We start from the raw sequence: 26,186 nt of genomic DNA, 5'->3' as shown, positions 1-26,186 counted from the left end.
TACAAACAGCAGACGACGTGTCTGTTGAGATGTGCCAATGTTCTTTGAAGGATACCAGGTTAGGGTAATCCTCTAGAGCTCTTTTTTCCAGAAAGCAGCCAAGTTTGCTCAAGGGAAATATTTCAGCCATCATGCAGGGTAGCAGGCAGGGGAAGCCACAGGAAGACAGTCACACAACGCAGAGCTGTGAGCTTGCAGCTCAAGCAGGACTGCTAAAAGGAGCAGATGGAGGCAGTCTGCATGTATCTACCTCCAGGCTCTGCTTGACCCGGGCACCTGTGACACTGGTGAAGATGTGAACAGACACTTCATGAACATCAGGACGGGGGACGTTCCTCACCCAGGCCATCGGTCACGTCTGCTGTGACTGCAGCCTGATGGCTACGCCAGGTCTGGCTCAGCAGTCTTGTGGGAGGGCGCAGTGCTTCCAAAAGGCATTTTAAGAAGCATCAATAGTATCATTCCCACCACAAATGCTGCCCATTCTAAAATTTATAAAACAACAAAATGCCAACGAAAAAACCCCACCCTCAAGCAAAAAAAAAAACCCACCCAGAACAAACACAGAGGACTTTTTTTACCTTTTATTGAACTCCTCAAGTTCCGCTCTCAGTTTTCCTATTTCGATCTGTAACCTAGCCCTCTCTTTGGCGGTTTCATCCAGAACTCTTCGAGCATCAGCCAGTTCAGACTCGTAGAGACTCTTGATTCCACTCACCTAAGGGGAAAAAAGTATGCAGGCATGAGAACATCCCAAAGACTATCTGAGAACTGAAGCACAGCACCAGTTTTCACACAGCCTTATATTCAAAGAAAGATATATGATATGATTTCTATTATTTAAGAACAGTCTATAGCAAACGTTTTCAATTTATATGCACCTACGATTACCTATGATCTACTCCCAAAGGCAAGATTTAATTTTTATTCCCACTGGGACGTGACATAACATACGATGTCTGAAGTGTGCAAGTCCTGCAAAGAGAGAAACTGCGGCCAACCAGTACACCTGCAATCAGATCTTAAATTATTCACCCTCATTTCCAATACTGCTGCTTTGAGAAATATTGTTTTTTAAAGAAACACTTAAAAGACTTTTTTTGTGGAATAAAGGTCCAAGGCGCAATTTGACTCTGCTGCTCCTGCACTATAAAGCTAAAAAGAATGAAACTAGATGAACTACAGAAATGTGAAGTCCTCAGAGACGAGCTTCCACTCCTGTTCTCCACCTCAGAGGGTAAGGACCCGCGGACCTCTCCCCGTCCCAACTCGATATACTACACAATCAGCTACTCAGACTGCAGCATGGCACTTCAAAGTCTTCCACACCTTTATTTTTGTTAGAATACAAGATTATTTGACAGGTATATCAGATAGCTAAAACTTCAAGACCATAGAACATTGCTGCTATAGCTTCTATGAAAGGATACCAGAAGACCTAAACACCTATTACTAACACAAATTCAGAAGCAGAGCAATCAGAGTGAGAAGAGCCAAAAGCAGAATGTACCAACTTTAGGCAGAGAAAATCCAAAACAAAGCATGAAATGTAGAAGCAAGAAAGCAAACTCTGCTATTCCCAGTCCTAGGAGCGCCTATTTCAACATCAGAGTGGCACAAATGACAGACTCAACCATCTGGTCTTCAGAAAGACTGATTAAAAGCAGTCAGGATATAATTGAGTTCCTGATAGACCATATTCTCATAAGACTTCTGAAATTAACTAAAATACGACAGTATGAGGGCTGAGAAGCCTTAGTTTACAAGCACAACACATACCAGAAACAACTTGGCTGTCTATCATGCTGTCTTACTACTTTTCTTTAAAGAATTAATTCTTTCTAGCTTTATTCAGCTTCAGTTTTCTTTTGCTTTTTTCCCCATAGCTGGTATGTCTATCATTGTCTATGGCACAAGCCAACACAACTCTGTATTATCAGTTACAAAATGAAGGGATTTTATGAAGTGTACCATGACGATGCTAAACTCTTCCATCCAGCACTCCACAGTGCCAAGAAAAAAAACAAAACTATAGAGATTTTAAGGCTGTAAAGCCTTTCATTATGGATGACCCTTGAGTGAAAATACAGTATTTGCAAATTGCAATGCAAAATACAACTGCCCAAAGGCCAAGCACTGATTCTGCACCATCAGGTGCTGCATCTACAACACTCCGCTAATGCCAGCCCTTCTTCAGACCATCTGCCCTTCAGCTCTTCAGTGTGCTAAAATCCTTGCTCTGGGACATCTACCGGGAACTCGGGGCTGTATTGCTGTAGGTTCAGAGCCACACAGTAAACCATAGTGCAGGACACAAGGGCAAATCCTTTCCCAGTACTCCAGGGCATAAACCAGAATTGCACGTCAAGGTACAAAGGAAGAAAGCTTTTTCCCTAGGTTGTTGTGCCATGCTGTCCCAGAAAGACGTTGCTGTTGTGATACTTACAACAGGCAGTAAATAAATGATGTTTTTGAGGCATTACACCACCAAAAGAACAGTATTCTGAACAGAGAATAAACGAACACCTAATGTAATTCCTGTGCAGAGAGAATATAGCTAGATGGAGCGAAAAATTGCATGATGAAAGCAGTTTCAGAACCTGCTGGTAAAAAGAGAACCAGAGACTATGCTTCTTAATTAAAGGGACTGATTCATTCACAGCACAACCAGTTGTGGTAGATTAGTACCTGCTTTCCTCCTGCAGCATGTTAACCTCTTCCCTGCTCTTATTCCAGTAACAAAGACGAGGAGGAAACACACAGGTCCAATTCACAGTTCAAAGTGTTAAGTCAAAAAACCACTTTCACTAGAATTTTAAGCTAATGCACTGAGAAGAAAAGGAATCACTGAGAGGTAAGGACACAGGGAGGCAGCAGACAACCAGGAGCAGGAACACCTTCAATCGGAAAAAAAACCACCAAAACCCAAAACAAAACCCACCATCCTAAGCCACCTTTGTCAGAACTCGTAACAACAGGGTGTGAAGAGAATACGGATTCCTGGATGTAAGTTTTAGGTGACCAAAACGAACAGCAGGACAGTTCAAGACTGTCTTTCTAGACCATAAAAAAATAACATCTTATTTATTTTCAGCACTGACCAAGCAGGGAAAGGAGAACCAAACACAGCAGTAGGTTCAAAGCAAACTAAGTACTGCCAGCTCAGCTGAACCAGCCTGGTGTGACAGGCTTGACAGCACCTCTGGCCCAAGACGGCTCCTCACTGAAAGCACCTTTCCACCCCAGCCCGAAGAAAAATTCTGGAAAGTATTTCTGTTCCCTGAACTGTCCCCCCTCAAACTCAGAAGGAACTCAAGTTAGAGTCTACCGACTCTCTGAAGTCTCCAGAGAAGCACCATCCCCAAACTGCCCCTGTTTAGTGTACGGGTAGGATTTTGCTTGGGTTTGACTCTACAGTCTTCTGCCCACTCCCTTTTGTAATGACTCTACATTTGCTACTCAGTTTGGTCTCTCGTACAGTGATGTTTCCAGCCATTCTTAAAAAGATGCTGTTAAACCAAAGCAGGACCTCCTAGGACAAGCCTCACATGCCCCTTCTGGACAAAAAAGAAGAAAAGAAAAAAAAAGTCAATAGGAACAACAGCCAGCATCCACAGCAACAAGAGAAGGAAGCTGAATAAATGCATCTGGCAACTGTGAAGCCCATTTCTGGTGCTTTGTCCCACCACACTTGTGAGCAGAGTGCCACCAGGCAGTGTCCGCTGTCCTCGAACACTCCCAGAGACACTGGGATGCAAGGGGTAACCCATCTGATGACATCTTCTGTTTTTTTGTCCTCTTTATCAATAAAATCTATCCATTCAAATTCCTTCCTTCATTGTTTCTTCCCATTTTGCTTGGGTTACCACAACCCATCATCTCCTGTCCCCCACATCTCAGATACAAATTCATCCCTGAAGACCATGCCAACCTTCCCAGCGTAAGGTGGTAAGAGCAGCAGCTGATACAAATGCTGAAAGGGTAAGTATAGTGAATGAGGCAAACGTACAAGGATTCTTCACTCACATATACTCCTAGCTTCAAAAAGTTAAGGAATGATAAAAAAAATCTAAGCTAAAAATTGCTTCCATGCATTAAAACCCATTAGTCACCAAATATTGTTAATTTGTCTAATCCTTTTTCAAATCTCTTTAGCTTTTGGTTTCCACATCAGAAAGCATCATACGAGCACAACTGGTGGATTAAGACCTGCTACTTGATTATTTCATTTCATGCCTTTAGTTTTTGTGTTGTGAGAAATGCTGAATATTTGCTTCCTAGGCAAATCTCTTTGTTTGGACTCATGACTTAAGAGACCTCAGGTTTCCTCTCACCTCTTTTCCAGTTTTGCTCCTGGTCAGAAATTATGCTACTACTCTGCTCATCTTTTTCACCTTTTCCTTACACTTCCCCCAGGCTCTCGATGTTTTACAATAAGTTAAGAGAACTGCAAGCAGCACTCTGAATATATAAACAACATTGATTTACACAGTGATTATTGGACCACCAGCCACAAAGCAAAACAGGGGCATTACAGGAGACCAGAGAGGCAGAAAATGCAGTAATTCTAACAGGTTTTAATTATCCCAAGCTGTAATCCAGGAGGTAATACCTGAGCTGTATCTTCATACACTAGTAGTGAGTGCCATGGAGTGGCTAATCCAGGAAGCTACAAGAGGGAAGGCGGCCCTCCACCTGGTCCTCAGCAGCACACAGGAGCGGATTTGCCAAGATACCATCAAGCACCTCAGCTGACTTGGTTTCAGCATCCTTGCAGAAGCAAGACAAGCCAAAAACGTTAAAAATCTAGGACTGTTGCAATTGTTTCAGCATGGCAACTCAGGAACGCAGAGTTATTTGTTAAAACAAGTAAAAAAGCAGTTTAAAAAAAGTCTTTCTAGAAAGCAAGATACTGTATAAAGACATAGCTGCAGGCCAAAACCATACATACAAAATACTTTAAGATGATCAAAACAAGGGTAGGAGACAGAGTAAAGCATTTTCCAAGAAGTTGAGGTCATGTACAGAAGAGAAAAATAAAACTGATCTTTTGTTAGTCACAATACAACATGGCAAACCAAAAAATGAAGCTGGAAGAACAACTCATGAATGGTGTAGAAAGTAACTACTCTTGCTCTGCTCATGAAAAAGGCATAATACATGAGTCTATGGCCCCAAGTCAATCAGTTTAGGTAGAAGGTCCACCCCCCAAAAAAAAAAAAATGCAGTGAAAACATACCTTTCGGGTTTCTTTGGGTTTTTTACTTAGATTTTCACTAGAGGAATCTTTAAGAGATTTCTGCACTTAAGTGTCCATTGAAAGTATCATAGAACAGATTGACAAAACAAGCAGTAACAACTCATCACATTCAGGAAGTATTAACAGCTTTCTATACCCCACTTTTTGCATTAAATCAATCAGCAAGTCATTTACGCTCTCACTTAAGAGTTCACTTTGTACTGGAGCATTAGAAGATGGCTCATGCCACACAAGTTTCTAAAAATGGGAAAAGTCCGTGTCAGTACAGTCAACATTAACCTGAAGAACAGAATTACAGGGCACGCAAGTAAGAGTCATACTGAGGAAGACGTGTGTAAAATAAAAGTTTCACCACCTACTGGACTTGTTCAGTCAACCACAGAGCAGGTACTCATGACAGATCCAGTAATCAAACCAAACCAACCAAACAAAAAAAGAAAAAGAAAAAAGAAGGAAAGAAGTAGTGGGTACTTGCATAAGCATAGCAGAGTGGAGGGAGGAAAAGTCACTACTATGGCTTTTTTTTTTTTTAAAAAAAAAAAAAAGGGAAGCACTGGACAAGGGAACAAGCGCATGAACAAGGGTTTGAAAAGTCAACAAGCATTCAGAGAGGGGAGACTGAGCTAAATCAGTCTGCCTGGAACCCCAAAAGGCTTGAACAACATTCCCCACCAAAGGCTCCTACAAGCAGGCATGGAGAAGATAAAAAGACACACAAAGAGACATCATTACGCTCCAGAAGCTTAAGTGAAGTTGATCAGCCTGTAGTTCCCTTGATCTTCCTTCTTGCCCCTCCTGAAGATACCAGCTTTCTTCCAAACTTCAGGAACCTCTCATCATCATGATGATGTTTCAAAGATAACCAAGAGTAGCCTTGCAGTGATGTCTGTCAGTTCCCTCAGCACTCATGGGCGCAACCCATCAGGTCCCATGGACTTCTATCCAGTTTGTTCAGATGTTCCCTATCCTGATGCTCCTCTACCAAATCTTCCTTGCACCAGACTTTCCCACTGGTCTCAGAGACCCGAGATTCCTGAAGGCTGGTCAGACCACCAGGAGGCATGGAGTACCTCAACCTTCCCTGTGTCTGAATTTAGTCAGACCTCCTTGCTCATGCATACAGGTCTCCAGCCACCTTTGCTTCATTTCCCGATTGTTGGGATGGATGACTCTTAAGCTTGGAGGAGGTCACCCCTGAATATCAGCCCAGCTCTCACAGACCCCTTTTTCTCTCCTGGGCTGTAAGCCGTGGGATTCCTCCTGAAAGGAAGCCCTGAAGTGGCTGAAGTCTACTCCTGAAATCCAGAGTTGTGGTCCCGCTTTTTACTCTGCTCCATCCTCTAAAGATAGCAAACTCCACTGTCTCATGGTCACCACCTTGACCAGTTCTTCCATTTATTATTAGATCCAGCAGAGCATGAAGACTAGGGCATGTGAGGCTTCTCCCAGGTGACTGAAGGAAGCCTCACTTACCTGTTCTTCTTGATCAGGTCGGTAGCAGACAAATACCACAACGTCACCCACCTCGGTCTGCCCACTAATCCTGACCAACAAGCTCTCAGCTATCTCATCACCTGTCCTCGGGCAGCACTCCAGGCACTCCCACCACTCTCTCACATCAAGGGCAACTCCCCCTCCTCACCTTCCTGAAAAGCCTGTCTCCATTGTCACAGCACTCTGTGAACCACCCCCACCCCAACGAGGTCCTGCAACCACCGGCAGACCCCTCACTCCATCTGTCTGTGCCCAGAGCTGCACATCAGCCGTACGGGCACTTCAGGGAGGCACTCCAGCACGATGGTCCTGCAGGAAGGACGATGATGTTTCCCCACGAGCACTTCCTTCTTTCCATGCCTACGCTCAGGGTGTTCCCATTTCACCCTTTTTCTGTTGCTTTTTCCTCTGTCCACATAACCCTAGGCCTTTTGCTTGCTCACCCCATCACTGCTTCCTCACCTGATCTTCCCGGAGGGTAATCCCTCCCTCCCCCATTATTCCCGGTTCAAAGTTCTTCTTAGCAGGCTGACCAACCCAGCTGGCAAAGATGCATCTGCCCTACTTAGTCAGGTGGATCCTCGCTCTTTGAAGCAGTCGTCAATCCTGAAAGACGGTTCCACGGTCACAGAAACCAAGTTGCTGTTGCCAACAGCAGTTGTGCAATCCCACGTCACCCTGCCGGATCTGCTCAGCCAGCCTCCAACCCCTCCCCCCCTACCACCACGGCCCAGTGCCACCAACAATCATCCGGAGCCACCAAGTCATGTTTGAAACTTTTCAGGTCACCCTGGAAAGTCACTGGTGCCTACAAGGAAGGGCAACAGGGATAACAGTCATGTGGCCAAATGTAGTAGCCCCTCTACAACATCACGAATGCAAGCCCCTGGGGTGAGCCAGCCTCCCAAGGTGACACATGAGACCAGCAAATGGGTCTGCTGTGACAATGCAGCCCCCACCACCTGAAGGCAGTGGAAGAAATAAAGCTAAAACCTGGGAAGGGAGCTGAGCAGGAACCAGAAGACAGCCTGCAGCCCGATGCACTGCATGGCCGCGTCACCCCCGCCGAATGCTGCCAGCACAGAGCCCGAGCTGGGCACCCTACAAATTGCACCACGAACGGTCTTTCACCTTTTTCCTCTTTTGCTGGCAAAGAGCCTGCAAGTCTGTAATTGAGCAACGCAGGGACAAGGAAATAGGGCACGTGGAGAACAAGAAAACAGAGATGTTTCCACAGCATGGTCGGAAAGGCAGGGCTGCTGGATGCTCCTCAACCTACCAGCCCATGCTGGGAGCACCCAAAGCTCACTGTGCAGCGGCTCAAGGACTGACACAGAAACACAGACACACACACCCCAGCAATCACTTGGGAAAAGATTCAAGAAATCCTCAGTGAAGACACAAGGAACATGCCAAGAAGGCAATGAGCCTACATGCTAGGCAAGGAGCACATGCCATCCAACCACAAGTTGAGTCCGGACGAATTTGGCGATGAAACATTAATCTTATTAATGTGCAAAACATAAGAGTATTCCCACCAGGTGTGGCTCTGTATGTTCTTATTCACACAGTTATGGGCTGACAAAGGACTGCCACTCATTTATGGCTCAGACTCCCCAAGAACATCGGTCGAGTTCTCAAGAACAACACAGCCATGTGCTGCGCATCGCCACCATCACCTCCCAGATGACGTCTATAGGGCCAGAACAACATTTAAGCCCATGTCTCAGAGGCTACAACTTTTGAGCGACCCACCATTCACAGCAGCTTCTGAACATCTATTTTGCAGGTGGCAACTGGGCAACAGACCTATATACCCTGGTCATGAGTCGCTCTGGCTACTACACATGGCACAGGCAGATGGCACAGGAGCTGCAGTAGTGGCAGCAGGTAAGTGGAGACCAGGTGAGATTGCAGCCAGCTGCAATCACACCCGCAGAGCTGGGAAGACAGGTGAAGAAGGAACACCCTGCAGACACTGCTTTGGTCACCAGGGCAACTGCTGTCAGTGGCAGAGGGTCCCAGGAGTCCTCATTTTTTTTTTCCTCTCTCCTTACTTCTCCTTTCTGTGGGTGAGACCGGTGGGATGTACCCAGAACAGTGTAGTAACCCCTCCCATGCCCATCGAACCATCTCTTCTGCAAGATGCAATCACAAGCGCTGGAGGCCAGGGAGCTAGCAGAAAGGGAACTCAGGAAAGAACTCTAGGACTCTTTTCCTCTTCGCCCTTCCAGTATTGCTCCTCCCAGCCTCACAAATCAGGTTATTGTAACAGTGACCCCAACACAGCAGGAATAGCATCAGTCACATACTAGGGAGGCAGAAAAACGAGTGGGTGAGCTAAATTTCTCCTCTGTCACAGGCCAAGCTACACATGGGGATTCATGCAAGAGAGCAAATGGAGAAAGAACGAGGACAACTATAGGTTCCACCAGCTACACAGGCAAAATATTTTTTTGTATTTGTCTGAGGGCTTAGTGTATACATTTTAATTTCTCTAGAGGCCTGCTGCATACAAGTCAATGTAGAACAGCATTGGACAGGGTGAGGGAAAGCAGGAGAAAGGGCTGTAATTAGTAGAGGACTAAAGATTAATCTCAACTTCTGCAAAGTTCCTTTTCTCTACTGGTGAGAGGTGGCAGCCCCGTGTTCCTCAAAAAGAGCAAACAGTTATTTTGTTCCAAGGCCATGATGCAGCGGTGGCCTGTAAAACTAAGGAGACTGCGCAACGGAGGAGAAAGTGGCTGCTTTTTCCTATCTTCGGCAGATTGGCGATTACAGCAACGAGGAAAAAGAACATCCTGATCAGCTGATGATTTTAATTCTGCCAGATTTAAACCTGCCAAGAGGCCCTGGCAGAACACTGACTACGGTCCTTGCCTGAACAGCATCAGGAGAACTTCTCCTGTCTAGAAGATACTCTCCTGAACCAGAGCTTTGAGAGCAAGACAGGAATGCCAGCCTTTTGTTCCCATGCAAGTCAGTCATGACCTCACCCCCAGCCCCCTTCTCAGCCCCGATCACTGTGGGGTACTGGAGTGACAAGCAATGGACAAGACATCTCTCTCAGGATACCGTGCTCTTGTCTATCGCTTGTCGTAGCAACCCTCAACCTCCCATTTGCCCTGGATTATGGACCCATCACCTGCTCTCAAGGCAAAAGTCTCGGGAGTTAATGCCACTCCTCGCCATCCCGCAACACACATCATTCCACCTGCCACAGTGGCAAATTATGTTCCCTGCCACTACCAGAGATGAGCCAAAAATACTTGAATATTTAGACAGTTTAAAAAAAAAAAAAGTCAGACTCAAATTTACACACAGTTGAGGACAACCAAGGGAAATGTTCATCTTGAAGACTGTTTTCTTTTCCCAGTCTATTTTAAGCATGGAGAGCCAATATAGAGATATAATGATGTAAGCCAGAACAGTACGCCAGTATCACTGGACTATGCTTAACTGTGCTTCTACGCAGAAATTACAGTTGCTCTGAGGTTTGCTTGGGTTTTGGGGGGTTTTCTGTGGGACTTGGAAGGTTTATTTTTAATTAATATCTTACTTCACGCTAAACCTAATCATTTCAGGAACACAAATTCTAACAGTGCAATAAGAAAACTGAATTGTCAGCAGAAAATCCAGTTTACTAGATTGGTCCTGAAAGTGAAAGGACATTCTCCCATTCCAGTAAACTCAGAACCTGGCGGCCATCTGAAGTTTTACTGGCCCCACAGTCCTAAACCACTGTCTGCTATCCTGCATCAAAACAATCAGACTACAAAGTCTCCTTTTCTGGGCACATGTAAACAAATAAGCTGTCCTAAAGGGATGGGGGAAGCATTTAATGCATGTGGTCCAGAGACCAGCTGAAGCATCTTCCATTGTCTATGACACGTCAAAGAAGAGCCTAAGAAATCCTGAAAAAGTTTGTTAGAGTATGTCTAAGAATTAGGATTTTATTGAAGCCTGGAAGAAAAGTGAAGAAGGAAAGCTCTGGGACAAAGCAAGCAATATTTATATCAAAATCCTCAAGTTTATTTTCCAATTTTTGCATCCGAGTATTCTTCCTGGATTGGTAACACACAGAACTGCTAACAGGAGTTCAAATTAAAAAATCTCATGAGATTGCATCTACGTTGTCTGCTTGTCCTGTTCTTGCTCTTGTTACATGTGTGCTGTCCACAGAATTACCTTCTGCCTCCTGCATTTCAAACACACACCCCTAGCCTGCAGCAACCTATGGCTTCGAAGCTCCCCGAACCAGACGCGGTTATTTTGTTTGTAGCATGATTTCACACCGGAAAAGTGACAGAGCCGTGTTTTATGTTTAGAAATACCTAGTTATTTTGAAAACATGATGGAAGTTGTAATATCTCATTAAGTAGTACAAAGGGACTTAAAAGCTACTCCAACCCTGGGTGTACACTGATTGCAAACTGGCAGACCTCTCCCAAAACAAGATGCTATCGCATCGAGTCTACTTAAACGAAATTAATCGGAATTAATCCAAGCCCTCCTCCCACCACCCCCAGCATCATCAAACCAGACCCTTTGGCGGCGGCGGCGGGGGGGCGGGCGACTACACAGCGGCACAGCGATCCACGGCATCACCGGAGGCACAGCAAAGGCTGTTCCCTGCAGGCTTCCCACAAAACTTTTTCCACATCAACTTCCAGATGAACTTAAAACGTTCATCACATTGGTGGCACCCCCGGCCCGGCAGCCGGCCCCCAGCGAGGGGGGGGCGGGGCGGCGCAGATCCAGCGCAAAACCCGGCGTAGGGAAAAGCAAAACCCGGCGTAGGGAAAAGCAAAACCCGGCTTTGCCCCCAGAGCACAGGACGCAGCTCGGAGCGGTTCTCGCAGGGGGCCGGGCACCCCGGCGCTGGCGCGGCCGCAGCGGCTCTCCCCCGGCGAGGAGCGAAGTTGCTCCCGGCCCTCCCGCCCCTCCGGCATCGCACCAGCCCTCCGGACACGCCGCGCCGAGAGACACGGTCCGGGCTCCCCCGCGGCGGGACGCCCGTGCCCGGCGCCGGCCCCAGCGGCCCCCGCCCGGGGAACGGGCCACCAGTGGCGGCAAAGCCCCGGCCCGGCCCGGCCGCCCCGCAGCGCCCCCGGCCCGGCCACGCCGCCCGCCCGCGGTCAGCCCGGGCCCCGCCCGCCGCCCTGGGCCGCTTCCCGCCGCGCCGGCCCGCCGCGCCCTCCCGCCGGCCCCAGCCGCCTCCAGCGAGCGGGCAGCCGCCCCCCCCCCGGCCGGCCCGGCACCCCCGAGGGCCGCGGGCGCCCCCCCAGCCCTCGCCCCCCGCCCCGGGCCCGCCGGGCCGCGCATGGCGCCGCCGGGCCCGCCGAGCCGCCTCAGGGCGGGCGGGCCGAGGGGCCGCGCGGGAACGAGCCGGCCGAGCCCCTGGGCCGCGGATCCGCTCCCCGGGCCGGAGCGGGGCGGCCGCCCGCCGCTGCTCGCCCTGCCGGCCCGGCCTTACCTCCCGGGTGGTGACCTCCTCCTTCTCCGAGATCTTCAGCACCAGCCGGTCGTTCTCCAGCTCCAGCGCCCGCACACGGTCGATGTAGACGGCCAAGCGGTCATTGAGCTGCCGCAGCTCCTCCTTCTCCTGCAGGCGGGAGATGCGAGTCGGCGACAGCGGGGTCCCGCCGGGGGTGCCGCGGCTCGGGGTGCCTGACATGGCGCTGGATTCGCGGGCAGGCGGGCAGCGAGCTCATTCAATCCCGCCGCACCGGGGGAGGAGGCAGCGGTAAGATGGCGGACATCGCCCCCCCCCGCCGCGGCGCCGCCTGGGAAATGGAGTCTGGGCGCCGAGATGGCGGCGGCGCGGGGCGCGCCGGGAGCTGCAGTCCGGGCCGGCGGGGGCGGCGGGGGCAAACGGCGGCGAGCGGAGCTGCTGCCCGGGGTAGCCCCCCGCTGCCGCCCGGGCGATGGTGGGTGCGGGTCCCCCCGCCGGTCCCGGCCCGAGCGCGGCCCCCCGGTGTTCCCCGCTGCCCCCCACAGACCCCCGTGGGCCGCCACGACCTCCCCTGCTGCCCCCCACTAACCCCACAGCTGCCTGCAGCCCCAAATGGCCCCCCATAGCCCCCCTGCGGCCCCCCCCAGCCCCCAATGCCCCCCCCATAAACCCCCTGCTGCCCTCCATGCCCCCCCACGGCCCCCTGCTGCCCCCCCACTGCCCCTCACAGCCCCCCACAAACCCCACAGCTACCTGCCACCCACCACAGCCCCCAGTGGGCCTCCGTGGGCCTCCCTGCTGCCACCCACTGCCCCCCACAGACCCCCTGCTGCCCCCCATGGCCCTCTGCAGCCCTCCCACTGCCCCCCACAGGCCCCCTGCTACCCCCCACAAACCCCACAGCTGCCTGCTGCCCCCCACAGCCCCCAACGGCCCCTCATGGCCCCCCTACTTCCCCCTGCAGCCCCCCAAGCCCACGTTCCCCAACCCCCCCACGCCGGCGGCCACCCCCACGCTGCAGCACGGCCGCCCCGATGCAGCATTAGCCTCGCTGCGCGTCGGCACAGCTGCGTGGCGGCCTGCGTGGCGTCTCGCTTACAGGGCACACGTTCGCCTCGGTCACCTAAAGCATGGCCACGTAACCCGCTCCGGGGCCGCTGGTGGGCTCGCCGTGCCCTGCTGCTAACACCGACCCTTCACAGGCCAGGGACCTGCTGTTGGCTTCAACTGGGGGTGCAGCGTCCCAGAAAAAATACCAATGGGCTCCTTCCAGGGGTGAATTTTTTAGATGTGCTGTTTGGTAAATTTTAGCAATTTTTTCCAAAAGTTTTACTGAGCAGTTGCAACACCTCCCCAGGCTCCGATCGGGTTGTTCAAGAGGGAAGCTGCCCTTCCACCGTCCCAGGGAGCGCAGCCACATGTACAAACTAAAAACCATGGAGAAGTTTTCCCGTCTAAAAGATCTGGGGTACAATTTTTCCCAAAATGTATTTTTACTGAATATACCCCAACTTCTGACTTAACTGATATAAACTGGATTACCGTTCCCACGAGGTAATTCCTCATGCCCCAGAACTTGAGTGGCTGAACAGCTTACGGCCGTTGCGCCTCTCGGCTCCCGAGGAAAACTGAGGAAAAGGAGATTTTCTGCCTGAGAAGTAGAAAAAACAAGTTCGGGTCTGTCACCCATGCACGTGGACAGCAAGGAGAAGAGGCAGCAGGAACATAATGCAACGAAGTGCTGCGGGTGAGAGGGAGGACAGACCTGGAGAAATGGAAAGAGAGCAAGAAAATACTGCATGTGGTATATGAAAAGGAGCCTGGGGAGCCAGGCTGGACAAATAGGCGTGAATGGGTTTATCCTCATAACAGAACCTGAGCGATCCTCGTTAGGAGATCTGGGATCCTAATGTCAAGTACCCCTCAAACTGGAAAACCTCACAATAAATCCAGGAATTCTGAACACTCGATACCCTCGTCATCAAGTAGCTGTAAGTGCCTCTCGCAGTCTCTGCGCACCTCTAGCAGCTGGCCCGTACCGAGGGTCGGTTTTCCCGTGGATGCAGTTTCAAACCACGCATCCGATGCGGGATGCGCTGTCCTGGCCGGTGGGCAGCAGAGCACCCATCCTGCCATGGGCACCTCTCCCGGGACACACCGGCTGCTCCTTCACCTCCATCTCCTACAGAGCAGAGGGCAGGACCCCCATCACGTCTGCGGAGCAGAGCAGAGGGCAGGACCCCCATCACGTCCGCGGAGCTGTGGGGATCGGCAGCTTGCTTGGGGGGGGGGGGGGGGTTTATGGCTGCAGCTGACATAAGTGAAGCATATAGCCCCCTGCACGTGCCCCCTCTGCAGCACTTACACACCCTCCCTGCCCGACGGGGTGACACGCTGCACAGCTCGGCTCCCCGACCACATCCAGCTTGGCTGGGGCACGCCTGGCTCTGGAGAAGGCGGCAGGGAGCCGGGACTACAAGTCCCAGGGTGCCGCGGCGGGGCGGGCGGCCCCTGCCCATGGCCCCGCCGAGCGCCGGCAGCCGCAGCCCGGCCAGCCCCGGCCCCGGGGCCGCCCCCCGCCCCATTGTTCCCGGCCGCCCCCCGGCGCTGGATGCGCGGAGCGTTTTTTGAATTTTGGCGCCTGGCTGCAAATGCTAAACTGCCTGCTGATGATGCTTAACTGCCTGCTGATGCTAAACTGCCTGCTCCTGGCTGGGCTCCAGCGCCTGCCCGCGGCCGGGGCTGCCCCGGCATCATTTGAACGTGCTGCCCGCCCGGGGAGAGGCAGGGAAACGCCGGAGCATCCCGCCGTGCTCCTGCCGGGAGCTTGTTCTCCCTCCACACGCCGTTTCCAACTAGTGGATTCGTGGAAGACCACTTATAAACTTAGGTTATGTTAAGCCAGAAGAAAACACTGCAGGAGCGCGGAAAGCCTCCGTATGAGCCATTTTGCATCAGCTCTTGTGGTTTGACGTGATACTTAGCGCATGGATTTTGGAAATGCTTTTCAACTTTTTGCCCGATTTTGAATGATAATGTAATCCAGGCATAAATCCCCTTTGTTCATGAAGTTTAGCCCAAACTTCCCCCTTATTTTTCTATCAGGTTTTTCAGATAATGGCTTAGAACCTTTGAATGTTTCAAGGGTTTGTGGGTTTTTGTTGCCTACAATGTTACCAGTGATTTTCACAGTGCTGATCCCAACTTTGTTGCAGTAAAATATTTTTTTCTAGATACACTTCCTGAAATATGCCTCAATAATAATACTTGGTATTTTCTGCATTTTTTAGAAGATCTCTTTCTTTAGCAGTTACCAGAACACTTGCAGACTTTCACCCTTGGCACCAGTCTCCCCTGCTTGTGAACTGAATGTGTACATTCGCTTTTCCTACCTCTGCTAAAAAAAAACAAAACAGTTTGGGGCTGGGATGGGGAGAGGAAACATCAAGGGAAGGGGGAAAGGGGAAAAGCTGAGAGCCCACTAGGCAACTGTGTTTTACAGGGAGTACAATGCACACTTTGGTCCCAGAATGAGCATCTGTTCCAGTATTGGTCCACTTGGATCACCCTGATGAACCAGGGTCAGCGTTGTCATTCATCTCTCAATATTTAGCAATACGTTTTTCACTAAGGACTTTGGCAGTTCACCCCAAACGATTTTAGAATGACCTGCCTCTCTGCTGTCAGAAGGTAAATTGACTTGTTAGCTCAGGACACAGCCACGCAGCGTTCAACAAAGGGACAACTGGGGCCATGCCGGCCTCACCTGGCCGGGTGAGGCTGCCGTACCTGCCGTGCCAGCGGCCATGGCAATCCCTGCGGCTGCTGGGCTTTTCAGATTGGGAACCTGCTCAGAGCACACCGAGGCTCCTGCCTCACCCACTCCCCCGGGCTGACTCTTTCTGGGAAGTGGAGCACTGGAGGAGGCTGATGCACGCACAGGTTCCACCCTGAGAGAAGGCCAGGAGTTTGCAAGTGCCCTGGGCTCAGTATCAGAGTTCTGGCTCCAAGGGACTTGCAACATATCTGACTGTCTGGGTAGGATAAGAATAAAGTTTTGGGATGTGGGAGAACCCAGACAGCAGCGATAGGCTCTGCCAAGCGCTGGAGTATTTCTCCTGTCAGATGCATGAAGAGATTACTTCCAGTACCTAATAAAGGCAAAGGAAAGCCCCGCGCGTCCTTTGATGCAGAGCATCGTCTCAGTGATCGACCAGTCTCCCATACGGCTGGGTGTAACCGGTTTTCTGATGCTGCCTGGGATTTCATAATGACTCTGGCATTTTCATGAACCTGGGGATGCAGATTTCCACTGCTATTTCTTACCTCAACTGCTTTCATTTCTCAGCAGCTGCTGCCATGCCCTCCCCTTTCTCATTCTACACTTTTATTATTTGTAAGTCTTTAACAGAAGGATTATTTCTGTCCTTTCTTCATTGCCTAACTTCCCCTCTGCCTCATGTTCCTTATCTCACTCTGAGCAGCCTGTCACTGTTTAATTGATTGTCTCAGATATTTTCAGTAATTTCAGGAAGGGGCAAAGATTAACCATACAGCACAGAATGTTTTCCTATCAGTCCAAAATCAATCCAGCCTCAGCAGTAGTGCTTAAAAAATTGGTAGCAATGACAACAAGCCTGGAAGAAGCACTCACACCTCACCACAGATTTCTGCTGCAGAATTTCATTTTTTTTTTAATAAAATTGCATCCAGCAGTGTCAGGACAGAAAGCACCAAAGTGAGTAGAGGAAAGGATAGCGTGCCATGTGTCGCGGATGAGGTCTTCCTCATCTGCTATGAGAAAGTTTGGTAAGAGATATAAAAGAGAGCAAAGAGGAACACAGTGCACAGTTGTGCAATTAAAGCAGACGGCAGACTATGCAGAACAAGGATTTTTTCAAGACAAGACACCACGCTGTAATTAATGTATGAAGAGAGTGTGTTTGGCAAGAGCCTTGAACAACATTTAGTAAATTTGCTACAGCTTTTATCTCTTCACCAAGGCAGAATTCAACGTGCATCACACCAGGAGAAGCATTAACCAAGCCTGGAGAGGAGAATTCAGGTCTGTGCTTCGGATTGTTCACTCCTTCGTGGTAGGAAGGTGAGTTACGTTCATGGTCAGGAGAACCCGAGTGGCCCTTTTAGACTCTTGTACTGGAACCAGACCCTGGTCTCAAGTGACCAGAAAGAAATGAGAATTTCATTTTTAAATCCTTTCATATTTCCCCCCATCTCAGCAGAGGAGTGGCAAAGGAAGAAGCGGGGGCTGGGGGTGTCAGTGGTCAGGGCTCCTCAACTTCCCACAAATCCACTTTGTCACTTTTCCACACAGTGATTTCCGTATAATACCATGTGCTAAGAAGAGCCACGTCTGTCAGGCAGGAGCGATGGAGAGGCTTCTACAGTGCGACTCATTCATGCACAGCCTTTATCGGGCAGAGGAAGCACTGCGGTGCCTGACGCAGCACAGCCTTCGGAGCAGCATTGGCTACTGAGCCTTCCCCTCACTGGCCCCCCGCAGCCCAGGAATTCGTCTGAAGTAATAGGAAGACAGATTCCTTGGCAATAAAATACTGTGAAAACACCCCTGGAAACAGATGAGGAGGCCAGGTAGGAACAACATCACCGTTTCCTTCCAGTCAGGCTGCCGGCAGCCCTGGAGCCTGCAGAGATGGAGCCGTGAGCATTCGTGTGCATAACTAGCAGCGATTTACATAGGTAAATAGCAAAATTAATCTAAGATCAAGGAAGGGATTATTCATGTCACCTTTAAATAACTATCAGGCCAATAATCTCAGACGTTATGAGTTTTGCCTTTCGCATACAGAGCTGAATTTCATTCTCGTTATACTTTCGGGGGTCCGAAGACATGAGGCTGCTACGCAGGCTGCAAGGGGAGCCCCAGGGTCTCGGCGCCCCAGGGGGTTCAGGTTCCCTCGAACACGTGCAGGTCCCTCATCTTTTAGCCGTTTGGGGAGCGTGGTGGAGGAGGGTGGGGACTGGCTCTGAAACGCGGTTCCTCCGAGTTCACAAAGCTCGCTTTATCGGTCAGGAGCGATCCCGGCTCTGCTCCGAGCATCCCTTAGATCACTGCTGCTCCAGCCGAGCTGTGGGAGGGCAGCACGCAGCGCTCACCCCCCCGCGCTGTTATTATATAAAACCTGGCACTGATCTCCAAGCTTGTGAAAACAAACCCCCGGGTTTTTTTGGTTGTTTTTGGTTTGGTGTTTTTTTTTTTTTTTTTTTTTTTTTTTTCTTTTCTTTTCAAAACAACCATTTGGCGCCTAATTTTCAAATCCGCAGACCAACTGCAGCTGGCTCAGTGCCCATCACCATAGAGCTATTTACGTATTTCCCTCCAGCAGCTGCAGTAACCTGCTACGTTGCTCGCGTCTGCCGGGGCTGGCTCAGCCTCTGCCTCACTGGAGATGGGTTAAGATTTCAGTTTTGTTCAGTTAAACCAAAGCAACCAACTCCCAGCACGTTAGGAAGTCGGGTTTAACAAAGAAAGGTGAAAGCAGAAACCTTTTGGCTCCGCTTTGAAAGACAATTAAAATCCTGCGTGAAGCTGGAGCGTTGAGATTCCTTACGACAGAGCCTCTGTCAAAGGTAAAATTTAGAATTAACATACGTGAGAGGGGAGAAGACAGTTCCATGGAGATAAAGAGGTGTCTGCATGGGATCAGTCTCCCTTGTGGATATTACATGATTAATAAAGGAGATTAAAGGAATGCTTTCTGTAATTCCAAAGTGCTCTCCACCCAAAGTTTCAAAGTATTTTACAAAGGATAAATTATAAAGCTTTATCATAATCTTGCGATGGAATTAAGATGACCACAAAGATTACTCAGTTAATGTCTGTGTGCCTTGAGCCTCATGGATTAGCTTGGTGAACCTGGCTTCCAGATCCTGTCAATGCATCCATCTCATTGGAAAACATCTTCCCAGCGTGCAGCTGGTGACAGCAGCAAAGTGCCAGCTCGGTTAGCGTCTGTGTTGGAGCTGCATGTCCTTAAAGCAAGGGACAACTTCGACAAACTGTGCACTGACAAGAGGAAGCTATCCACTGCCTGGAGTTGGGGACGTGGCGGTGCTAACCAGGAGAACCGTGCCCTGCCCTTCTCTCCTCCAGCCTGTGCTGTGTATGGAATTTTGAAGCTTCACATCACTTCTTTTTTCACCACCAGCACACACTGGGGGTGGGGGGGTAGGTGCACGAACCAGATGTTTTGGGCAGCCGTGAACAAGATTTGCTTGGCTGGAGTAAATGAGCCGGAGGTACAGGTAGTGAGGAGAAGCTTTAGGCTGACAGAGGTGTTTGCGGGCTGCCTCAACACTGCCAAACTCCATTTCTGGGTATGAGAATATCATAGCGTTGTGGGATTTGATTTAATTTACAGTGTCTGCAGAAATCTTGCATGTAAGAGAAAAATCAGCTTCAGCTTGGCCCCGCGTGGGGCAGCGTGGTCAGTGGCATGCAGTTTTGCCCACTGGAAGGATTGGGGCTGGTGGGGGCTGGAGAGGTGCCGTTGCTCAGTGGGCAATCTGCTCACGTGCAGGAATTTCAAAGCTGAGCCTGCTCTGACAGAACCTCTGAGCATCCACAAGTGCAAAAGGTTATATCTTACTGTTGAATCCAGAGAAATAACTGGTGGGTTCAAAGTATGGAGCATCCCAGTAAATGACAGGAATTTGCTAGCTGTGCCAGAGGCCAGGCCAGTTCACCCTCAGCACGTCAGGAAAGGTTGCCTCAGTTTACCAGCACGGTTGTCCACCTCTGCCACTCTCAGTAGTGTGGCCAGATGCTCTGGAGGGGTCTGTGATACCACCATCATCATAAATGATTCAGGGCTTCACCAGTCCCTGGGCATTCACTCCCATCATTAACGGAGATGCTAGCCCTGGGCACGATCCCCTTGCCACAGTGCGTACAGCCCGATGCTGATGTGTGCAACCCCACATGGATGTGTTCCCAACACCCGCTCAGGGTCTAGCATCCCTTTGCTGGTTGTCTTGGAGAGTGGGCTGCCTGAAAACAGCTGCCTGGTGTGTGAGCCCTGGACTCTGTCCACCCAGTTTTAACCGGTGAGATTAATCTGGTGTCTGCTGGGTAATAAAGCAGCAGTTGGTAAATCATTATGCAACTTTTGCTGGGTTTGCATTTTTATAACCCGTGTGGAGTGGGAGGCTGAGGAGTGGCAGGAAACTGCAGGCTGCTAAAAGGCCTCAGGTGTGGAAGAAGGCAGAGAGATTGGTGTGGGATTATGTGGTTAGTGAGGCTGTTGGCAGTTTATACTGACAATTTAATTTTAAAAGCAGTATAGCCGGTGATGCGTCTGTGTAGGGGAACACTGTGCAAGGCTGACACCGCACAGCTGAACGGCCACTTGCAGGAGTCAGCATGTTGGTGGCTGGAGGTGTGCATCCCCATTCCCCTGCCTGTATTGTGCTGGTCTGAACTGGTGTGGAGGGGCAGCAGCTCTGGTCTGCGCAAGCCTGTCACGTCTGCCTGCTGCAGAACAGAAGTCACTGCCCTCCCACCATGGCCCTCCTGCTAAGCAAACACAGGTTGATGACACCTCTCTGGGTTCTGGTTCAGTGGCCACCCTGCCCAGCGTCCTGCTGGCAGGGGTTGGGGCTGTGGGACCGGCCTGAGGCCAGAGGGGATAATAGCTCTGCCCTGTACCTGGCAAGGGGCTGGGAGCCCTTCCAGTGGAGCAACCAGTGCTCAGGTGACCAGAGGTGCTCAGCCAAGCTCAGGACATCAGGAGTCCCACAAGGAGAAAATCCTGTGTGAAGAACCCACACTTACATGCCCCCCCCATGGGCACTACAGCTGCTTAGCCCTTTGCCTTTGCTCCGCCTTTACACAAATCAAGTCTTGAGTTCTGTTTCCTTTTTCATTCAAATAGTTTTCTTTTCTCCACCCTGTACTTTTCTCCTTTGGTGTCAACAGCAGGCAGCACCCTGGCCACACCAACCGATTCATGACCAATTTTCCTGTTTGTTCTTGTCAAAAATGCCTTGTCACGTAAAGGAAATAGCAACAGTTGCTTTCTACAGGACTCTCCTGTTGGCATGTATACAAGGAAGGACCGGCAACTCCTTGGAAGGTGGATACCCCCACTACTCCCTTCTTCTTGGGCAACAGTCTTGCAGGGTTGTCCCTGTAATCCTTGGCCTGTTTCTGGGTCTTCTTCCAGAAGAACTCACTTTGGGAAGGACCTCTGCTTTGGAGTGCCCCCTTCTTCCTCAGCCCTTGCATCATTCTCGCTGCTTTTCTGGCTTCCTTTGGCCTGAGGACCTCTGTGCCCAGTGGCTGCTCCCTGTCCTGCAGGAGGTCACAGGTATGCCCCAGAGTCTGCAGATGTCGCCAGCCTCCAAGGATAAAGCATGGGCAGGTCATCCATCCAGGCGAGCAAGGAGTGGGGAATGTTAGAGCGCTAAGCCTTTGCTGAAACGTGCTGTCTCAGGAGATCAGTCAGGTCAGAATACTTCATAGCTGTCCGGTGGCATGCGGTGCAAGCAGGCAGCATGGCTGAGGGCCAGCTCACACACAGCTGTGCCTCTGGGATGGTGTCGCTGCAGAAATGAAGGGAGCCTCTGTGCTGGGGAGCCTTTCTCGCCTCCGCCGGCATGTGCCGATCGAAGCCCTGGTGAGGTGGGTAAGCGATGTGCCCTTGCTTGGTGGGCCCAGCCCTGGGCAGGCAGTGTCCAGCCACCGATCGTACTGGTTAGCTTCTCTCCCCAGCAGCACCAGGGCCAGCTCGGGGAAAGGCGTGGATCACCTCGGGGCTGTGGGAAAGCCTGTGGCAGAATGGTGAAGGCTCCTTCGCAAGGCACCCTGCAGCTCCAGCCATGCCTCCTTCCCTGCAGCACCTAAATGCATCCACCTGCACAGGCACAGCAGGTCATAGCAACTGTCCCATTCGCAGGCTGGGACTGCTGCCCGTGCCTCTCACCCATGCTGCAGACACCCCACCTTCCCGTCCAGCCCCCACAGCCAGGTCCTTGCACCCCAAGGGCAGCCCCTTCTCCTGCCCTGCTGCTGCCCAGCCAAGAGCAGCACCCTGCGCTCTCCCAGGCCAGGACAGCGTGCCCGGGTAGAGGGGGCCATGGAGGGCCAAGCACCCACTGAGCTAGCAATGAGGCCAGCTCTGAACCTCCATCTGAACCCTGAGATCCTCACAGGCGCCGCTGAGGTGCCCGTCTGGTCTTCTGCCAACCTCTGGGAGGCTCCTCACGGCTGGGACAGCCCAGGACCCCACTGGCACAGTGACAATCAGGCCGAGCTCATCTGGCCTCCCAGCACTGCTCAAAGGGGCAGCGCACCCCCACTGCCCCAGCCACACCATCCAGCCTTCCCTCAGCGCCAGCAGCAACAGCTGGCCCACCAAGGGATGGGGGCATGGGCTTATCCCCAGGGAGGCCATTCGTATCTATATGGCATTTGGCCACCGCAAAACATTGGCGATCTTGTAAAAGGCAGCAGTAACACAAATGGCAGTTGCATTTGTCCAAAGTGGCTAATTTGAAGGGAAATCTGTGGGCTGTAAATGGCCTTTCCCACCGGACAAGGGCGAAACCTTTCCATCCTCAGCAACAGCAGCAAGTAGGAAAGGAAAGTAAGTCACTGCGGTCTTACCGAAAGGTGTGCTGGCATGGGGGAGAAGCAGCAAGTGATACAGCAGGACAGCAGCTGCAGGGGGAACTGAGGCCTCCTCTGTGCAGTTCCCTACAAGAAGGCAGGAAATTTGCTTTTCAATGACAGAAATACCAAGCACATTCTTTTCACTTGGAAGTGATGAGCAACTTACAAGGAACAGCAAAGTGAGGCACCTATAACTGCAGAAGTGGATACAAAATCGAGGCATTCCATCACATGTCAACAGAGGTGGATTAGCCCAGACTGTAAAATCCAGGCGTTGTAGGTCCCAGTGCAGCCCCAGAAGGGTTAAATCCTTTCCTGCGGCAGATGGAAGCTGCCTGCCTGAACTGGCAGCTGCAGATGGTTCCTCTGTTCAAGGCAGTTGGACTGGCCAGGTGGATGAAAACCATCGTTCCACAGAAAGTCCAAGGAACAGGCAGGGGTTGTTTTCCAGTTTTTCCTGGAGCAGGTGGACTCGGGAACAGATGCCAGTCTGTGGCAGCATGGGTGACAGTTTTAGCAGTGCGCCTGTGCTATGAAACAAAACATAATGTAAGAAATAGATGTAGCCTTTCCTGTTCACTGGTGTTAGAGGCAGTGACAGGGGAGCAGCTGGTCGTCTGCCTTTCCTCTCTCAGGAGCGCAGTTTTTGTGGCTTCTGTGTGTGCCTGTCTGTCCGTGCACATGCTGCTGCAGAGGGGAGACCACGGCCTGAGTGCAGCAGCTGGTGCCCTTGCTTATGCAGTGATGTAGGAGAAGGATTTAGCCCACTGTTTCCTGTCCTGGATTTGGTGGTGGAGGCTGTTGGCTTCTTATTTTGCTGTGGAAAGTCTTGCAAGTTACTAAAGACTTCTGGGGGATACTGTCTGGACCCCAGTTTACTCACCAAGACCAGAGTTTTCTTTAAAGTCTGGTTCAAACTACTTCAGCTGGAAGAACCAAGGACCAATGTGAAAATTGTCCTATGATGTGCAAAGCAGCGTTTTGTTTAAAAATAGGCTTAAACCTAATAAACCAAAACTGAAGAAAGTGGTTAGAGTCTCTGATTGCCTCAAAGCAGGGCTTTAAAACTGGGAGACAGTGAGCAACGCGGTAAATGTCCAGCAGAAGGCAGCCAGAGGTCAGCCTGGCTGGGCTGAGGTTCTCTCTAATGAGACTTGCTTAGCAAACACGCAGGAGAAGTGTCCGAAGGCAGCAGAGCCGTTCCAGCGGGAGAGGTCTGCTTTTGTTAAAAGAGGTAGCAGTGGGGACTTGGCAGCGAATTTTCCTTCCCTCCCCAGAAGCTTAAGCAAGAAAGGCCACCGTAGTTTGGCTCTGATGGCTCCCTGGATGGCCTGTCACACACCAGGGACTCCTCCACCTCTGGCAATTCACCAGCAGAGGCTGGACGGAGCCCTTCCCTAGCCCTCTCCCACCCCCTCAAGAGAGCACAGTGGAGCATTGGTGGCAACTGCTATGAAGTGCTGAAGCAGTGCCAGCATAGCACTGCGTGCCTGAGAGCGGCCTTGCTCATAATTACAAGTTTCTGTGTCTGATGGCCACAGCCACTTCTAAGCTGGCAGAGTGAGATGTTATCATTTCTGTTGTCCCCACATCCTCTTTTCAGAGCCCTGTTCTATCTTGGTGCATGGGGGTATTTCCATCCTGACTGTGAGGGCCTCAGTTGCAGAAATACTGTGTGTGACGAACCCCACGCTGGTTGCTGTTGTGAGTAATTATTTCCTGGAAGAGCGTGAGGCTCCATCACTTCGGGAAACACCCTGTGTGAGCACGTGAAGTTGAGCCGATGAAGCACAGAGCAGACCTCAGCGTAGAGCCAACAACCCCGAGCCTCGCAGGAGTGAGCGGGGCTTTCAGGTGTTCAATGTCCAGAAGCCCGAAGTGTGACAGCCAGGATGCACTGGGGAAGGGGGCACTTCCATCTAAAACCAGTGCACTGGGAGCAACGAGGTCTCAGCTCAAAGGAGAGGCCTCTGGCTACCTGTGGGAATGGTGCTGAAGTGCTTTCATGTTGGTTGCTATGCATATATTTTTTAATTAACATCAGGCAATAGCCACTGATCTTAAAGCAGCCTGGGTTTAGGCGTGAGGCTGAGCCTGTCTCTTGTTGCCCTCCCCGATGCCCAGCCCTGGCAGCCTCCCTGGCTCTGCTGGCTCACAGGGTGACCCACGCTGCTTGCTAGAAGACATCTGGCAGAAAAACAGCTGGATCTTGACAAACACAAACACCTGCATTCACAAGACCTTGGCCAAGGAGGGGTAAGACAGGAAGGCAGGGTGCTGCTGCACAGCCGCAAGCTACAGCTGGCTGACTGTCCTCACTTCTGAGGCAGCAGTTCAGTTCATGCGTGGAATTACTGGGTAAAGGGCCTCCAGCACTGCGCCAGCTGTGGGAGCGCATCCTGTGAGAGCATCTTTAATCCCCTGTTCCACATCAGCTTGTTGTTCCACTGGGAATTCTGGCTCCTCGAGCAGGAGGGAAGGGAGCTCTGCCTCTCCGTGGTTGCCAGTGGTGGATCTCAGGAAGTGTGTGGCTTTCAGGGCATGGCAGCGTACCGGGAGTACCGGGAGCTGGCTGAAAGGGGGATGCAGTGAAATGGGCGGGTGGAAATGAGTTGGGACCTGACGGGGCTGCCTGCCTTGGAGGCTCTGCCGGGTGGTTCATGCTCACAGACCAGACAGCACAGAGCAGCAGCCTCCTCCTCCAGGCAAGTGTTTATTTCAAGGCTGCTGTGCCTGATGGTGGTCACAGAGACACAGGAGGTGGGATCCCCTTCCTCTGCGCACCCAGAGCTGATGTAAGCAGCCACCTCAAGATAGCTCCAGGCATGATGGGGGTGGCAGGAGAGGTGACACCTCCTCCTCCAGCCTGGTGTGCGCAGCAGCTCCTCTGGCAAGAAAACCAGAGCTTGTGGATGGGCAGATCTTCAGCGGCCCCTTACAATAGTTTTCTTTAGTAAAGATGACATCAAACTTGGGTTGATTTTAAAGGTGCAGATAACAAATTTAGCATTCCTATATATATTTTTTTTTTTTGCTTGACTTTCAGGAATGTTAGAATGGAGCAGACTGGGGGTTCCTTTTGTCTGTATAGGACAGTCACCTTCACCCTGCAAATGTCTGTCCACCTCCTGAGGAGAAAAGCGTTAGAGCTAGACCTGTTTCGTGATCTATGGGATGAATATTCCTCACTGCTTGAATTTGGGCCATGAGCCAGATGACAGAATTGATCAAGACTTTGTGTGTTAGTTGGAACAGCTGCCCTGGTGCTGCAGGAATGAGTCCTGCAAGGCCTAGTTCTATACTGACAGCAAGATGCAAAATTC

The 26,186-nt window shown here is 51.0% G+C and overlaps 1 protein-coding gene across 1 annotated transcript in view; it reads right to left on the bottom strand.

Moving 5' to 3' along the window:
* Positions 1 to 12,535, bottom strand: part of LMNB2 (lamin B2) — a 30,791-nt gene extending 18,256 nt beyond the window's left edge. The window contains exons 1-2 of the mRNA XM_040589165.1: positions 12,231 to 12,535; positions 582 to 718 (exon numbers count right to left, since the gene is read on the bottom strand). Of these exons, the coding sequence (XP_040445099.1) occupies positions 582 to 718; positions 12,231 to 12,431 (338 nt within the window). The 5' untranslated portion in view covers positions 12,432 to 12,535. The remainder of the gene's footprint in view (positions 1 to 581; positions 719 to 12,230) is intronic.
* Positions 12,536 to 26,186: the final 13,651 nt, after the last annotated feature.

This window comes from Falco naumanni, chromosome 4, assembly GCF_017639655.2.
Source record: "Falco naumanni isolate bFalNau1 chromosome 4, bFalNau1.pat, whole genome shotgun sequence".
NCBI classification, from domain to species: domain Eukaryota; kingdom Metazoa; phylum Chordata; class Aves; order Falconiformes; family Falconidae; genus Falco; species Falco naumanni.
The sequence above is the reverse complement of the archived record's forward strand: the minus strand, read 5'-3'. Positions and strand labels throughout refer to the sequence as shown.